We start from the raw sequence: 17,648 nt of genomic DNA, 5'->3' as shown, positions 1-17,648 counted from the left end.
GCGTGAAATATAATTAAGAATTGTATACCCGTTGGGAAAAAATTGCTTTGCTCATAAATGATTGAACAAAAAAGAACAGCTTTTATTCCCCACTCTGAAAATTTGAGTACAATTTTCAACACCCTGAAATTCATACTAGGCCCACAAATTATTAACTACTAATATGCAATTTCTGTTTTTAGATTGATGTTGGAAAAAGTTACTTACCTTCCTTCTTCATTGACTCAATCGCTCAAAAACTCCCGTTGAGTATTCTGTCGCTTCGTGATTATCTCATCCTGTCATGAAAGTAAGAAACTCGTTCCAGCCCCTTGCAAGTGTTGGGAAGTCGGTTTCCTGATACTATAAACATATCCAACTGTTATTGGTTACACATTAGACTGCATAGGCGTAGCGAGATACCCTGCAAAATTTATGAGGGAGTGCCGACGTTTATGATGACAGATTCATTATCTTTTGATAAAGCAAAGACAATAATTACATCTTGCTACGCTTATGGGACTTGCTAGCATCATATACCAGATTGGCTTTAATGGGAAGTCTAAGCTAGTAGAGTGTATTGTATTTTAATGGTATAGAGAAATCAGTAGTGTAAGGGGGCAAGTGGGGCGCAAAATTTGTGTAGTAGAGTGGTAAAAGTATCATAAAAATCTGCTCTCCTACACGAATTTTGCGCCTCCCTTGTCTACGCTACCGGATAAAATTCTTGTCTTATATGGCCTTATATTGAATCTTATTGTTTTGTAATTCTGACATCTAATATTGAAACGTTCGACAAAGTTATTTTAGAGTTTTATTTAAATGGCAACACAGACCTACGTTTGATTTGATATAAAGAATATATCCTGACTTTAAACTAAAATATCCGAAGAAATAAAGATTAGAAGGTTTCTTTTTCTGAGATACATTTTTTGGTATCATTTTGATAATTATTTTTGTTTTTGATTAATAATTTTATTTTTTTGAAATTTGATTTTGATATCCACTTATTTGGGTAATTTAATATTACAACCCTAATTAAAAATTTATCTTCGATCCCAACAGCCCTTTGAAGTTATTGTTTGAAATCGTCAAGCCAAATTATATTGGAATGACCTCTTAAGCCCATTATATGATTTTAATGATAATTTTCTTGTATTATTCTTGCCGAATCTGTTTTAGTGGTATTTTGGTTTTTACAGGTACCTTTTAGTCGTATTCTCCGAAATCTTAAGTTAAATCAAAACTTAAGCACGATGCCTGTTCTTAACTGACATAACCAAACGGAAAATATAGGGTTATCAAAAAAACACTAAACCCTAGGCTTTCTGACGTATCTTTCAATACGTCTTACGTAATATAAGTGTAAAATTTGAAGTAACTTAAATTTTGTTTCCGTATTAACAGCCTTTGACATATGCAAGCTCAAGATACATATTTTTTGTGCTATCGCTCAGAAAAATTATCAAAAGTGGACGAAAATTGAGTCACAGGAAATGGTCTATATTGGCTGACATTTGAACTTGTTGCCCTTCAAGGAGTAGTGAATATTCTTCAAGATTAATGGCTGAAATGTTAAGGAATTGGTCATCATGCCTCTTTGATTCTGTCTTATCTAATAAATAATATTGATTTTCAATAGTTTGTTTTTAAGGACGAGAGAGGCTTTTTAATTGATATTTATAATAATGTTGTAATTAAAGACAATCAAAGCATTGACACCTTTATAATTTTTCTTGATAAATAAATTTTAAAGACATAAAAAATTATTTCCAAGCATCAAAAATGAAAGAAAATACTATTTTTTATATAGAATAACAATCTATGAATTTTTTATTTTTCATCCATTACCATGTTGAGTTTGAATTTCGATGTGAAATGAAGGCCATTTATTTCTCATCCATAACGCTTGAGTTACATGCCCGGGGGTACTAGGGTTGCCAGCTGACGGGGGGTGCCCATTGAGTTTAAAGCCCGAAGGGCTAGAGTTCAATCTCTAACTTTTCTCAGGCAAGAAAAAGTGAAGCCTTAAAATTTTTGACGACAGATTGAATCTAGCAATTCCTTTGTTTACGATTAATATTTTTTCTAAATTTAGCGATAAATTTTAGTTTCAATCTGTCATTTGTGTCATTTGTTGGCTTCAAATCCTACCAAGGAGATTGACTTCTAGCCCTTCAGGCTTATTATACTTCATTGGGGGTGCCGCACGACTTTCGACCTTTGGACCCTTACCGGGACTAGAAAAAATAGAGAAAACAAAGGAAAATTTTGGGAATTTTACGACCCTTAGCAGGACAAATTTGACCAATTTTGACCAAATCTCGATCTTTCCGGGGGTAAAAAGTTGAAATTTTCTTATTTCTCCGACCCTTAGTGGGACTGAAATTTGATTTTCTGATTTTTCCGACTCTTAGCGGGACTTTGGAAATCCAAAAAAGTACCCTTAACGGCGGCACATTATTTGCCTAAGTATCCCCCGGGGGTTACATGGTTTTTAAACGATACATTGATTTGAAAATATAATTTATTACTTGATATCATCACGAGTGCGGCGCAATCTTGAGGCTTTACTTTGTCATGCCTGGTTTAAGGTCGAAGATTCTCCTCCAGCTCCTGGTGACTTTAAACTCAATATTAACTCATATAAACATCCTTTTTTATCAACTACACCTACACCAACTAACCCGGTATAATTAAGAAGATTTCTTCAGCCAGTGGGGGATAAAAACAACGGACTGAAACTCGATAAGGATCGATATTTCATATTTTTAGAATATACTTTATAAGATTTAAGAATATTTAATTTATGATGAAATTGAACAAAAAAATTGAGAATATGCTAAGAAAGCTAACAGAGCCGTTTTAACTGTAAATTGCCAAACCTCTATCAATCAGCGGCAGCCCCAAGCCATTTAAGATTTTAATGATGACGTCACAGATATTTAATCATGACGTCACGACTCAAAAAAATGATTACGGGGATTTCCCGGTTTTCCGATATCCCGATTTTCTGAGATGGGTGAAGTCAAAATTTTTTGTGAAATCAACAAAAATTAACCCAAAGATGAGGTACAAAGTCGCAAATTCTGGCCAATGAGATCGACTATTGCTCAAAAATTTCGATCTTGTCCCTGTTTCTAAGACATACGAAGGCTATCCAAGATGGCGGCAGCTGCTGCTGGTAAAACCCACCATGGAAATGAAATTAAAACACAGTTTTGTACGAAAGAGGGGAAGTATAGAGTATTGAGACTTTCAGACTATTCTAGACCTATGAACAATACACCAAATAATATTCCAGTCAAGCTGTCTTTTGTAACATTGAAAGGAGGAGGAGATTCTGATGGTGATAACGAAGACAAAATTGCTTTCAATATTGGACGAGATATGTTTTTCTACAACTTTCGTGGCGTAAAAAAGGTATTTAGATTATTCTATGGAACAAGCAGATTCCAACCTTTCTTTTAAAATTTTTGAAATATGATCAAGTTGGCCAAAACTTACAACTTTAACAATTTTTGAAACAGATTTTTCATCAGTTTTTTCAATCAGCAACAAAACCAGAGCAGATAGAGGCTGAAATTAAGACAAATTCAGTTTATAAAGTATAGTAAAAACTGTTGAAATCTCTAAAGGGTTAAAGTATACTTATTATATCAGCAAATTCCGAAAGGTAACTGACAAGGTATTTAAATAAGACAAAAAAAAGACAATAACAAACAGACAAACTCTGTCTATGCCAGACGGTACTAATCGATAAATTCGATTATCGAAGTAGTCGATAATGATCGAAGTAATCGAACAACCATTTATCAATTAACAATCAAATTTGAGTACCAAAATTTCAAAAAAGTTGTGAGTCTTCGATCACTTTCTTAACCAGACGTCCGCGCTCGATAGGATCGATCATCGGAAAGGCTCGATGGCGGATCGATATGTGATCGATGGATTACTTAACGATCCGGATAGAAGATCGATGGAAGATTCAGCCATTAAAAAGTCTTGAGTATCGATCCTTCGTTGATCCATTATCGAGCTAGTATTTCAATCAAGTATATCGATTCGTCATCGATCGTTAAGCGATTCGTCATCGATCGTTAAGCGATTCGTCATCGATCGTTAATCGATTCGTCATCGATCGTTAATCGATTTGTTATCAATCGTAAATCGAGTATGAGTCGATAGGGTTGATAAAATCGATAAAAGATCAATGATAGATCAATAAATAATCGATAACTAATCATAAGCTTAAAAAAATCTTGAGTATCGATCCTCTATCGATCTCCTATCCGGATCGTTAAGTAATCCATCGATCACATATCGATCCGTCATCGAGCCGTTCCGATGATCGATCCTATCGAGCGCGGACGTCTGATCTTAACAACCTAGCCTGGGTATCCAGACTCAAAATTTCAGAAAAAAACACTCTTACCTCAACATACAAAGTTTCTAAAATTTTAGAGTCTGGTGCGACTAAAAAAGTCTGATGCAGTTTTGAATGACACAGTCTGTGAGTGAACCCTTGTTTACAGACTATCAAAACTTTGTAAACGCAGGCAGACACACATAATTTACTTAATATAAAACCTCTTTTACAAACTCAAAAAACTTTCAAAACTACTTTAAGCTACATCAAAACATCAGCCACATTTATAAAGGCTCTTTTCCAGCGGCCATTTTGTTTAGAAATGAACCTGCGTTTTCATTTTCATTTGTTTATCTTTTTTTGCAAGGTCAGCTTTTTCCATAAATTATGCGCACACATCGAAAAATATCACAAACCCCACGAAAATTCTGCTCAGTGACTGGGCGCGTACTGACCAATTAGAGACACTCGCATTTGTAGGGATAGATATCCCTGCAGACGAGTTACTTGGACCAGACCGTAAACCAGAGACAAAATATTAAAAAAACTAGACGGTGAAATAGTTTACGGTCTGGATATCCAGGCTATTAACAACCCTTCGACGAATCGATTACCGTTTGAGTACTTTGATTGTTATTGATTACTTTCGATAACTTTGACAACTTCGATAACCAATTGATTGCTTCAATAACCAATTACTATGATGTATATATCTTTAAGAAAAACCAAAAAAACTGACCTAGAACCAAAGCACAAAAAGAAGACCCGCCATAAAGATTGACCTCTTATTTCCCACCCATTTTGCCTGCTATTTTGTGTGCCTTCGCCCTGGGTTTCCTCAAGTAACTCATATTGCGCGTTCTGATTGGTCGGAGAAAACAAAAGTGGTTTTCGCGCGTGAATCGCATGTTTTAATTGGCCAAAATAAATTTGGTTTCAGATTATTTTGACGCGCTGCTACTGGAAACATATTTGATTAAATCGAAGGTATTCAATATGATCGAAAGTGATTGAAAGTAATCGAACAGTAATCAAAACGATCGAACGAATCAAAAATGGTTGATAAAAATGCCATAATTTGGAGTTGAGTGAGTATTCAACCACCGATAGAATCGATAAGTGGTCATTGATTGTAACAGAAGGGTGTCCACCAAGAAATGAGTCACACTTTTCCTTTATCGCAGCACATATTTGTAATCAAAGATGATTCAAAACTAAAAAGTAAATACAAAATGAAAATCAAAATCTAAACAAAAATAAATGACACGCCTACTTTTATACAAAAAGTTGACAAAAGTTGAAACTGACCTAAATCCTTTAATGTCTACTTGAAATTGAACAATAGTTGAATACAAAAGTGAATAGAAAAGTCTTGAAATTGAAATGTAATAAATATAATATATAAATGAATAATTACCAGTATGCCAGGAATGGGGAGCTGCAAAGTGTGAAGCAAAAGTGAAAATGCAAACAAAAGAATGATGTGAAATCTTGATGTGATGTAGAGTATATGAATGAATTGAAAAATATGAAAACTAAGTATTTGATGTCATTTGTATTTGATGTTGACTCTTCAAAGTCTGAGTGACAACTGAATGATGATGTGTGATGATGTGGTTTTGAAGTATGATATATAAACAAAAAGCAAAGTGGATAAATACTAAACATAGTTGACAAAATTGATAAATAAATATAAATTAATTAATTTCTATGCATAAATTATCATGAATAAACTTGAATTGGGATTTGTATTTTGCAGAACAGAAAAACTACTAGAAAAAGGCAAAGTGGACATGCAATAAAATGATGAAAATGTAGATAGATCCTAAACTGAAAGCTGTGATCAAATTTGAGATATGACTTGATCATTAGAAATTTTGCAGTCTTGAGAGTCAATTTTGCTCATGCAACACTGCACGGACAGCAGATGCAAAATTTCAATTGTTTTGAATGAGTTAAAAACGTTCTAGCCTGTGCCAAAGCTAAGTTTTGAATGAATAAATTTCCACCTTTCCCATATAAGGCGAATGAATAATAATTTGAAAAGCAATAATCTTTCAAGAACAACAAGAACCAAAGTGCAACAAACTGAAATAAAACAAACAATCTCTAACAAGCCATTTGGCTGATAAGATGCAAACAAGCCATTTGATTGATACAATGCAAGCAAGTCAACTCTTGATTGAAACAATTTGAGTGATTCAATTGAGTGAGACGATTCGAGCGATTTGAGCGTTTCGATTGAGTGAGACGATTCGAACAATTTGATTGAGTGAGATGAGTCAAACGATTCGATTGAGTGAGACGATTCGATTGAGTGAGATGATTCGATTGAGTGAGATGATTCAAACGATTCGATTGAATGAGACGATTCAAACGATTCGATTGAGTGAGACGATTCAAACGATTCGATTGAGTGAGACGATTTGCATGCTTCGATTGAGTGAGACGATTCGAGCAATTCGATTGAGTGAGACGATTCGAGCGAGTGAGACGATTCGATTGAGTGAGACGATTCGATTGAGTGAGACGATTCGATTGAGTGAGACGATTCGATTGAGTGAGACGATTCGATTGAGTGAGACGATTCGAGCGATACGATTGAGTGAGACGATTCGAACGATTCGATTGAGTGAGACGATTCGAACGATTCGATTGAGTGAGACGATTCGAACGATTCGATTGAGTGAGACGATCCCAACGATTCGATTGAGTGAGACGATTCGATTGAGCGAGACGATTCGATTGAGTGAGACAATTCGATTGAGTGAGACGATTCGAGCGATTCGATTGAGTGAGACGATTCGAACGATTCGATTGAGTGAGACGATTCGAACGATTCGATTGAGTGATACAATTCGCACGATTCGATTGAGTGAGACGATTCGAACGAGTGAGACAATTCGAACGATTCGATTGATTGAGATGATTCGATCAAGTCGATTAAATGAGGTGCTTTGAGCAAGCTGATTTGTTGAGATGTTTCAAGTATTTCGATAGGTTGAGGTGTTTTGAGTATTTCGATTGGATGGGATGTTTCCAGCAAGTGGAATTGCTTTTGGAGATTGACAAACAAGAATCTGATGTTGCTGGCATTTGGGATATGAGAATTGATGGTTGAATTTTGTAGGTACTTGGTTGAGATTTGGAAGTTGTCAGTTGAAGTTTGGAAGTTGTCGGTTGAAGTTTGGAAGTTGTCAGTTGAAGTTTGGAAGTTGTCGGTTGAATTTTGGAGGTTGTCGGTTGAAGTTTGGAAGTTGTCGGTTGAAGTTTGGAAGTTGTCAGTTGAAGTTTGGAAGTTGTCGGTTGAAGTTTGGAAGTTGTCAGTTGAAGTTTGGAAGTTGTCGGTTGAAGTTTGGAAGTTGTCGGTTGAAGTTTGGAAGTTGTCGGTTGAAGTTTGGAGGTTGGCGGTTGAAGTTTGGAAGTTGTCGGTTGAAGTTTGGAAGTTGTCGGTTGAAGTTTGGAAGTTGTCAGTTGAAGTTTGGAAGTTGTCGGTTGAAGTTTGGAAGTTGTCGGTTGATTCAGTTAGATCTCTTTTGCGCCTGAATCTCATTAGTAGTTCAGCTCTTTCTTGTTGTCGTTGTTCTTTCTTGCCCAGTACTACTAGTCTAGATGCTAAGCGTTCTTCAAACTTCTTGAAAGCTAACACAGTTTGATGGTATTGATTTGAAAATTGTTCTTCGTAGGCTTGAGGGAATATGATTTTTAGTTCCTTTTGAATTGTCAAATATCGACATTTTAAAGTTTCCATTTCCTCGGTGAGAGGCTTGATTTCAAATTTCAACATCTCTTCTATGTCATAATCATATGGGAAGTCCTCAATGATATTACTAGAGATAACATTTTGCTCTATCAAAAGATCTTTCACGTTATTCTTATTGGTTGAAGTTTGTTGAGGATGTTTGAAGATACTGACCATGTTGATTTCTTTGATTGATTTGTTATAATTTACACTATTTCCTCAATGATGATTGACATCTTTTTTGGTCTGAGTGTGTCCACTGTTTTGGATACCAGTGTTGAACCTTTGAATGGTCACTGTTTTGAATGTAACAGAAGGGTGTCCACCAAGAAATGAGTCACACTTTTCCTTTATCGCAGCACATATTTGTAATCAAAGATGATTCAAAACTAAAAAGTAAATACAAAATGAAAATCAAAATCTAAACAAAAATAAATGACACGCCTACTTTTATACAAAAAGTTGACAAAAGTTGAAACTGACCTAAATCCTTTAATGTCTACTTGAAATTGAACAATAGTTGAATACAAAAGTGAATAGAAAAGTCTTGAAATTGAAATGTAATAAATATAATATATAAATGAATAATTACCAGTATGCCAGGAATGGGGAGCTGCAAAGTGTGAAGCAAAAGTGAAAATGCAAATAAAAGAATGATGTGAAATCTTGATGTGATGTAGAGTATATGAATGAATTGAAAAATATGAAAACTAAGTATTTGATGTCATTTGTATTTGATGTTGACTCTTCAAAGTCTGAGTGACAACTGAATGATGATGTGTGATGATGTGGTTTTGAAGTATGATATATAAACAAAAAGCAAAGTGGATAAATACTAAACATAGTTGACAAAATTGATAAATAAATATAAATTAATTAATTTCTATGCATAAATTATCATAAATAAACTTGAATTGGGATTTGTATTTTGCAGAACAGAAAAACTACTAGAAAAAGGCAAAGTGGACATGCAATAAAATGATGAAAATGTAGATAGATCCTAAACTGAAAGCTGTGATCAAATTTGAGATATGACTTGATCATTAGAAATTTTGCAGTCTTGAGAGTCAATTTTGCTCATGCAACATTGATCACCTTCGATTGTTATCGATCATTATTGATTACTTCGATCACAATCGAACGTTCGATTAGTACCATCTGGTCTATGTAGTCCCCATGTAGTCTACTTGGGATAAAACCCCTCTGGTTTTGTTTAAGTGTTGTTCACAGTCTCTAGTTTTTTCTTTTTCTGTTTTGGTGTTAAGCACCGGATGCCAAAATATGCGGTGGCAAAAAATTGTTTGGTTCTCGTCTTTCAACTTCGAAAAAGTGGGTGGATCGGTCAGTAGTTGGTGGTAAAAAAATTCTGTTGTACATTTTTGTACCGTCAACTGCTCTAGCTTGGGACTATCTGACAAAACATGGGACGGCAATTCGGCCACCATTTCACCAAACCATTTAAGTCATTTGATTTGAGTTAAGGAACGGCGTATTAAAAAATACATGATTTCTCTTTCGATTTTACATTAAGTGAAAATACAGACCAGATATGCAACAGTCCCATGTTTTGACCAATCGTCCCAAGTTAGAGCAGTTGACGGTACCAGACATGATTACGTAACTCATCCTAATCCAACATCTTTGTCTTGTTTTTAAAAGAAAGAGAGAAGGCGCTGCATGTGATTTGATTTTTAAAATTTTGAAAAATAAAAAACGAGTGTAAGAAAAAACGTGTGAAAATAATTGGGAAATAGCTGGATTTTAGATTTATTTCAGAGAATTCCACTTGCAGGCCACGTGCTGTATGATAAAATTACTGCGATCAGCGGGTGACAAAGGATTTCTAGCCTAGCGACAAACCGGCATCCCGACCCTCCAACTGCTATTTCTGATGAAAAATTGGAATGTTCGGTTGGGTGACGGGGGAACCAAACAGTTTTTTACAAATTATGGCCAAAAGAGAAAACTCTTTCCGCCTACTAGACAATTTACCTTTCCCGTAATTCAAAAAACAGATGTACGCGCATTATTTTGATGCTCTCCACTGTTTTTAAGTTCTGTCAATCAAGATCAAATTATGGGAAAGGTGTATTGAAACACCAAACAGGTTAAATCAGTTTGGTGCGTCCAGTGCATAATAAAATGCTAAAGAAAAAGTTTTGTGTCAAAAAGTGTCAAGAAGTTGCATATTGTAACGCAAAAACAGACACAAGACGTTTTTTTGTCCTGTCCAATGTAATTTAATATGCCCAAGTCCAATTACATAGTCGCCAAGTTTTGAAATTCTGAATGCAGGACAAGATGCGAGCACAGCATTAGCTTGGGTATCCAGACTCAAAATTTCAGAAAAAAAACTCTTACCTCAACATACAAAGTTTCTAAAATTTTAAAGTTTTTCAACAAGGATTCTGCTCAGTGACTGGTCGCGTTTTAATCAATTAGCTGCCCTCGCATGCAGGGACAAATATCCCTGCAGACAAGTTAGTTGGACCAGACAAGAAACCAGAGACAAGATTATAAAAAACTATAGACGGTGAAATAGTTTATGGTCTGGATATCCGAGGCTGGTGCAGCATGCACAAAATAGAGCTGGGGATTTCCAATGGGATTCTAGAGGGCAGAGCCCCCTAAGAAAAATTTTAAACATTGATTTAATCAGATTTAATGGGAAAATTACAAAAACATATCTAAAGAATTTGTACATCCCCTCCCTTTATAAGGGGGGGGGGTAGCAATGTTTAAAAAATCTCAGAAAGGGTGGATAAGAGAATTTCCTGTAGAAAGGGGGAAGCTTTTAAAAGGGGTATGTTCATCTAGAACTGAGAGGGTGTTGACGCCTTCGCAAAATTCTTTGAACCCATCTTTCTAAAAATCTAGTTTTGCAGTCCTGGACTGGGTTAGATTTTCATGCTCGCTTCGCTAGCAATCTATTTTTCAGAAGGCATATTATAAATACACTCAAAAGCACCTCTTTTTAGGAGTGAATTAGCTATCATTTTGGTTAATATGAGTGGTGCATAATAATGTCTTGAAAGCGGGGGGAAAAAATCCCAATGACCTAGAGTAGGTTGCTCTAGACTAGGGGTAGTGACTCCCTTCTGAACTACGATCATCTTCATTATGTTATTGGTTGTATTTTGTCATTTTTGCGTGTATTTGAGCGTGATTCTAATGAATATTAAAAGAAATTTCCTTGGGCTAATGATTTAATTGTGAAAATGATAACCAGAAGCGTCAAGTTTTTACTTAAAAAAACTATATATTCGACCTTCACTAAAGTATGTCTCAAAATAATTTGCATCTGAGACAAAAATGGCTAACTTTTGATAGAATTCGAATCGAGTTGCGGTTTTGTGCTCATTGAAAAGGTATTTGTGAGTGTTGTATTATCAAGCAAAAAAAAAACTGGAAAAAAAGATAAATGAAAATGGAAAATGAATAAGAAAAAAAACTTCTTGTAGAAATGTGGTATGATTACCATTTTCACAGGAGTGATTCTTCAATCTTAGATCATCATCACTGTGAAAAAAATTTTCAAAAATATTCATTCAATCAAAAGATATCAAACAAAAATTATTGCTGGTTGGCTTTATAAAGTAGTAAACAACGACAAAATAACAGCCTATTGTCAATCAACCAATAACAAACTTTGTGTGTTTGGTGAAATGGGTGCCGAATTGTTGTCCCTTGTTTTGATAGAATGGTCCCAATTTAGAGCCATTGATGAGACAATTCTAATTATGAATATTTGAAAATGCGGGACACACAGATGATGCGGGTGTATAGCTGGACAAAAGGGTGATTTGCATACGTGTCCCGCAGGATGAGGGATACTTGGTAACTATGCAATTGATAGCTAGTCCCTGTGTAACCTATGGTAAGTAAGTATATTCATCTGGTGGCTGTCGGTGGAGCCGGGAGTGAGGGAGTCTATCTCCTTTTCTATTTGCGCCAGACCTGGGAGATAGAATGCTGAGGTGGAGCGCCGCACCTACTCTCAGCTCCCAGTAACTTACCGCCTAGATCAGATTACCCAATCTAAGCTACTCATCCGCTGAGTTGGCGGTGACTGGGGATCGAACCCACAAACCTTAGATTTTAAGGTGCTATACTTAGAAACAAATATTAAGCTTTTAAAATCAGGGAGTCCTGACTATTCCTTAAGAACATGCTGAGAACGCCTTATATTCTTCAAGTGTAGAAGTGATCTTGTGATTGCGATACATGACTTTGTGGATCCAGAGCTATCCAGGCTATTTCTTTACGTTCGTTGTTGGATTCCAGGATTGTGCAATTGCTTGAGGAATGAAGTCAAAAATTGAGGTTTTTCAGTGGGAAAATGAAAAAGGTTCCAATTTTAGCTTCACCAATCGACCGGTTCATTTTTTAAAAGCTTCTATTGGGCCTGGAAAATTTTGGGAGCAAAGGTGGCGAAAACTGAAGGGGGATGCAAAATTTTGATTTTAGGTATAGGGGAATAAATTATGGAATAAATGACCTTCCCCCTTCGAAATTTGGCACCACTTCAAGTATACTCCATGTGTATATAATTCGACATCTTTCACGCCTTCTCTCGAGACTGTACATGTTCAGATGTTTAAGTTGTTCCCAATAATTGAGGTTCAATCGAAGAGGAGAAAAAAATGCAAAATCTACCTACCTTCTGAGAAAACCGCCATTTTTCATTATAATTCAATACACTTTTGAACTGAAGGGGGTCAAACTTCCTTTGGAAAAGTGGAGGCTTACTAAATGTGTTGTTCGATTTTTTTAGGTCGAAAATTAAAAGGAGGGAGTTTTTTGGATATGGATAACATATTCTCAAGCCCAGTTGAGCTAGAATCTGAGAATGTGTCTGTGTGTCTGTCAAAAATGGTCGGATCTGGCTGAAATTTGGCACACTTGTTCCATGGGTGAATATCTGAGGGTGCTTTTTTTTACTTTTCAAAATTTTTGATTTTCAAGGCCTGCGCAGTTATCTTTTAGGTCTTTTTTTTTGCTATTATTGACCGTATGAATAATTTGAAGCATCTGAAGTTGAGCCCAGTGCGCTGCACACATTCGACTTTATATATCGGTAAATGAATTGACCTCGTTCACATAAAAACACTTTCTTATCAGACCTTTCTTCTTCTTTATTGTCACTTTTTTGTCTAACCAAATTGCTCATTTCCCTTGACAGGCACCTGATCTCAATCATCCAATAGACAGACGAACATACAAAGGTCCCATACCAACATGTCACGATATCAACTTGATGACAAGGACACCGCAATCAATCGATCTACTCATCGGGTTTACAGCTGGCCAAATTCAATTGATGGATCCCATCCAGCACGAATGCCGAAAATGTTTCAATGATGAGGTTTGATGGTCTATGTTGTCTTTTCTTTGCCACTTAAATTATAAGGGTGTCCTTCCTGTTTTTGCTCTAGGGGAAGTGTTTATAATTTAGTCTCCCTCCAAAAAGGATGATATTATAAAATTTTGACTTTCTGGTCGGTCGGGCTTATAGAACATACACTGAATTAATTTGGTCTTGCTTAAAGTGAGCAGTTCACGATTAGGATGCTACTAAGATTTTCTGGTCGGTCGGGCCTATACTTGGCCTTAGCAACCTAGCCATGAAACTAAGCTTGAACCGGGAAAGCAAACAAAAATACCTAAAAGAGGCATTTTCGGCATTATTTAGGATTAAATTGTGTTACAGATTGTATTTGAATACCAAATTTGAGGTATTTTTGACGTAAAATGAGATAAAAAAGCCAAGATTTTTGAAGTTGCTAGGCATTTTTGGCTCAAACTCCATAGGCAACTTTTTGGCTGAAATCGGGGAAACCCTTAGCAACTGCAGCCCTGAGCCGGAAATTAGGGTTGCTTATAAAAGAAATATGTACTCATCATTTTGTTTGGCTTTCTTTTAACAGAGATTGATCGAAAAGGGCGCAGTGACTTGTGTCAAATGGTTACCTGGTAGCGAATCCAAATTCTTAGTCTCTTATAACAATCCGAACATTTACATATACGATAAAAATTTACCTTCACTCATTACTGAACCACAATTAGCCGTCTCCAAACGAGGCAACGGATATACTGTAGAAGTATGTAAAAATAAACAAGACTATAATCCTTTATGCCGCTGGAAAGTTGGTCATGGAGGTGTCAATGAATTAGCTTTTTCACCGGACTGTAAACATTTAGCGATAGCCAGCCAGGACGGGTATTTACGTATATTTGATTTCGAGAAACAAGAACTGATAAGTAGCATGCGATCATATTTTGGTGGCATTCTATGCGTTTGTTGGAGCCCGGATGGTAAATACGTCGTTACTGGAGGTGAAGATGATTTGGTGACCATCTGGTCGTTTTACGAGCAGCGTGTGGTCGCGCGTGGCGAGGGACATCGTTCCTGGGTGAATGTGGTCTCTTTTGATGCATACACGACACAAATAAATGATCGATTCTCACTCGATAACAGTGAAGACGAAGAAACAAATGAATCATCGAATGCATCGTTGAATCATTCTCAGAGTCGTAATAAGGACGTTCTTTCGTACAGGATTGGATCCGTAGGTGACGATACGCAGTTATTATTATGGGACATTGATGAAGAAATCCTGAAACCACAGCGTGTTCGAACGAGGAGTGCGCGCGTGCCAACTTCGGTTAGTTCGAGTTCGGTGAACGTTCAACCTTCATGGACTTTCTCGAGTAATACGATGAAACCATCTAGTCGATATGATAAAAACGATGAGATGCCATCTAGCGGTAAATTTCATACACTTAATAGACTGACTTCTAAAAATCAAAACTCTGTTTCTAGTTATACACCGCCACACGTGGAAATGGACGATCTGTTATTAGGTAGTAAAATATGTCCACGGATGACAGAGACTTCTAAACTTGAACCGTTAGTGGCGAAAAAGATTGCTTACGACAGGATTAGTTCGTTGGTTTTTCGTGAAGATTGTATTGTCACGTCTACGTATGAAGGCTACATCAACGTGTGGGCAAGACCTGATGACCCGGTAAGAATACAATTTTTAAATGTGTAGTCCCGTTCTAAGACAAAGAAATTTAGTGCGTTCTCAAAGCGTGTTGGTTAATTCCGAGAATTGGGCTTTTCCAGAAATTTTCCGTACCCCCACTGTTGAGGATATCCACAGCCCCCTGGATATCCAACCTAAAACAGAATCACCCCCTGGATATACAGGTATTTTGTCCTGTACCCCTTGGATATCCAAGCATTTTGTCCTGTACCCCCTGGATATACAGGTATTTTGTCCTGTACCCCTTGGATATCCAAGCATTTTGTCCTGTACCCCTTGGATATCCAACCATTTTGTCCTGTACCCCCTGGATATACAGGTATTTTGTCCTGTACCCCTTGGATATCCAAGCATTTTGTCCTGTACCCCCTGGATATACAGGTATTTTGTCCTGTACCACCTTGGATATCCAAGCATTTTGTCCTGTACCCCTTGGATATCCAACCATTTTGTCCTGTACCCCCTGGATATACAGGTATTTTGTCCTGTACCCCTTGGATATCCAAGCATTTTGTCCTGTACCCCCTGGATATACAGGTATTTTGTCCTGTACCCCTCGGATATCCATGCATTTTGTCCTGTACCCCTCGGATATCCAGGCATTTTGTCCTGTACCCCTCGGATATCCAAGCATTTTGTCCTGTACCCCTTGGATATCCAACCATTTTGTCCTGTACCCCCTGGATATACAGGTATTTTGTCCTGTACCCCTTGGATATCCAAGCATTTTGTCCTGTACCCCCTGGATATACAGGTATTTTGTCCTGTACCCCTTGGATATCCAAGCATTTTGTCCTGTACCCCTTGGATATCCAAGCATTTTGTCCTGTACCCCCTGGATATACAGGTATTTTGTCCTGTACCCCTTGGATATCCAAGCATTTTGTCCTGTACCCCTTGGATATCCAACCATTTTGTCCTGTACCCCCTGGATATACAGGTATTTTGTCCTGTACCCCTTGGATATCCAAGCATTTTGTCCTGTACCCCTTGGATATCAAGGCTTTCTGTCTTACACCCCATGAATATCCTCTCCCTCTTATAAAATCTTACCCCCTGCATTCAAAATATATTGTTCTCCTTCATTCCAGGGCGTTACTGATGGCGGTGGAGGCGGAACATTAATACAATAGCTGTTAGTAATTTTACACAAAAGATATTTCTACTAGAATATTTCTTTATTATTTTAAAATTATTTTGACAATTTTGATTTATTAAAAGTAGCATTTACATTAAAAAATACAATAATTTAGATTTTAACTTAATTGTTTTATTTGTAGTAATTTTTTTAAAACATCGTGGAATTCCTTTTTCGTTAATTTCATTTCATTCATTTTTAAAATTCCTTTCGTTTGCCAAAACCTTCAATTTCCACTAAGTCTCAATATAATCTGTAGCGAAGACAAGAAAAGGGTTAGGTTTATCTAATTCGAATTAGATAGCGGTTTTGAGCTTGTTGTAAACATATTCAGTGTGTGGAGTGGAATATTAAAAAATAGAACAATTTCGAAAGAATTAGAAGATGAAGAATTCAAAAAATAAGAGCTTTTTTGATTACCATTTCACCAGAGTGATTTTTTTTTATTTCATAACATGATCAGTGTGATCAAAAAAATGTTTATTCAATTGAAAGATTTAGTCCAAAGTTGATCACTGATTGACTGTAATAGTCATCAAAAATACCTAGAATAAAAAAAGTCTTTAAGTAGTCTGTACACAGACCCGATATACGGCTAATTTCGAAATTCCTTGCCGTAGAGGCAATACACAACGATAAACGTGAGATACACTCTTGTACAGAGTAGAGTAATAACCAGACAAAAGTTTGAAGCTGTAGCTGTTGACGGAATAAATATATTTTTTGAGACTTTTTTTTACAAAGATTGAAGTTTTTCTGATATATGAAAATGGTGATTATAACACAATTTTATGAGAAGCTGATTTTTTCTTCATTTTTCAAATTTGTTAAATTATTTTGAATTTTATAATATTTCATTCCTGATTGACGTGTGCAGAACCGCTGTCTATTTCGGATTCCATTCTATTATTTTTGTATAACATGTTATCAGTACCGCACGATACGGGACAAGCTGGAGTTTTTACAAGCTCCTATTTGATTTGTTTGGTCGTTTAGATGTAATAAAAGAATCTCATTACTTTTTTTAAAGAACGCGTCATCTCTATCACTTTAAATTAGTGAAGTATCTTGTAAAAACTCCAGCTCATCCCCACGATACACTATATTTAAGGACGTCCTATAAATAGGGACATATATCTTTACCCCTGCTCACTAGATAGGGTTGGTTAATCGAAGATCACTAGGGAAAAAAAGGTCTTCAAATATAAGGACATCCCTATATATAAGGACGGTCCTTAAATATAGGTTATCGTGCCGTACTGGTTACAAAAGTAAATTGTACTTTGTTTAGATGTCCAATGTCCTTTTCCAATCAGCTATGTTTGTCTCGATAGTGCAATCCAAATTCGAATACAGTGTAGTTGGCACTTT

At 36.3% G+C, this 17,648-nt stretch overlaps 3 protein-coding genes across 4 annotated transcripts in view; 2 read left to right on the top strand and 1 right to left on the bottom strand.

Moving 5' to 3' along the window:
* LOC136816004 (kinesin-like protein KIF16B) overlaps positions 1 to 373 on the top strand; it is a 45,418-nt gene extending 45,045 nt beyond the window's left edge. The window contains exon 28 of the mRNA XM_067072426.1: positions 183 to 373. Within this exon, the coding sequence (XP_066928527.1) occupies positions 183 to 287 (105 nt within the window). The 3' untranslated portion in view covers positions 288 to 373. The remainder of the gene's footprint in view (positions 1 to 182) is intronic.
* Positions 374 to 3,040: 2,667 nt separating this feature from the next.
* On the top strand, positions 3,041 to 16,458 carry LOC136816003 (WD repeat-containing protein 20-like). The gene is made up of 4 exons (XM_067072424.1): positions 3,041 to 3,402; positions 13,273 to 13,455; positions 14,018 to 15,118; positions 16,231 to 16,458. Exons 1-4 carry the CDS (start codon positions 3,145 to 3,147, stop codon positions 16,270 to 16,272), a joined length of 1,584 nt encoding a protein of 527 aa, XP_066928525.1. The 5' UTR covers positions 3,041 to 3,144; the 3' UTR covers positions 16,273 to 16,458.
* On the bottom strand, positions 5,517 to 9,284 carry LOC136816002 (dentin sialophosphoprotein-like). 2 transcript variants are annotated; one of them, XR_010847790.1, is made up of 2 exons: positions 5,766 to 9,284; positions 5,517 to 5,562 (listed from the first exon to the last, which is right to left on the bottom strand). XR_010847790.1 is itself a non-coding variant. In XM_067072423.1 (2 exons), the coding sequence occupies exon 2, from the start codon at positions 8,265 to 8,267 to the stop codon at positions 6,315 to 6,317; it is 1,953 nt and encodes a 650-aa protein (XP_066928524.1). In that variant the 5' UTR covers positions 8,268 to 8,479; positions 8,683 to 9,284; the 3' UTR covers positions 5,517 to 6,314. The 2 variants fall into 2 exon arrangements, 1 of the variants encoding a protein (XP_066928524.1); XM_067072423.1 differs by having other exon boundaries at positions 5,517 to 8,479; positions 8,683 to 9,284.
* Positions 16,459 to 17,648: the final 1,190 nt, after the last annotated feature.

This window comes from Clytia hemisphaerica, unplaced genomic scaffold, assembly GCF_902728285.1.
Source record: "Clytia hemisphaerica strain Z4C2 unplaced genomic scaffold, Clytia hemisphaerica genome assembly, whole genome shotgun sequence".
Lineage (NCBI taxonomy): Eukaryota > Metazoa > Cnidaria > Hydrozoa > Leptothecata > Clytiidae > Clytia > Clytia hemisphaerica.
This window is presented reverse-complemented; position numbering and strand designations above follow the sequence as displayed.

Excerpts from the sequence above, each read along its gene's own strand:
- LOC136816003 (XM_067072424.1), top strand. The coding sequence starts at position 3,145 with ATGGCGGCAGCTGCTGCTGGTAAAACCCACCATGGAAATGAAATTAAA. Across the intron at positions 13,456-14,017 it reads GAAAATGTTTCAATGATGAG|AGATTGATCGAAAAGGGCGC; the intron begins GTTTGATGGTCT and ends TTCTTTTAACAG. Across the intron at positions 15,119-16,230 it reads GGGCAAGACCTGATGACCCG|GGCGTTACTGATGGCGGTGG; the intron begins GTAAGAATACAA and ends CCTTCATTCCAG.
- LOC136816002 (XM_067072423.1), bottom strand. The coding sequence starts at position 8,267 with ATGGTCAGTATCTTCAAACATCCTCAACAAACTTCAACCAATAAGAAT.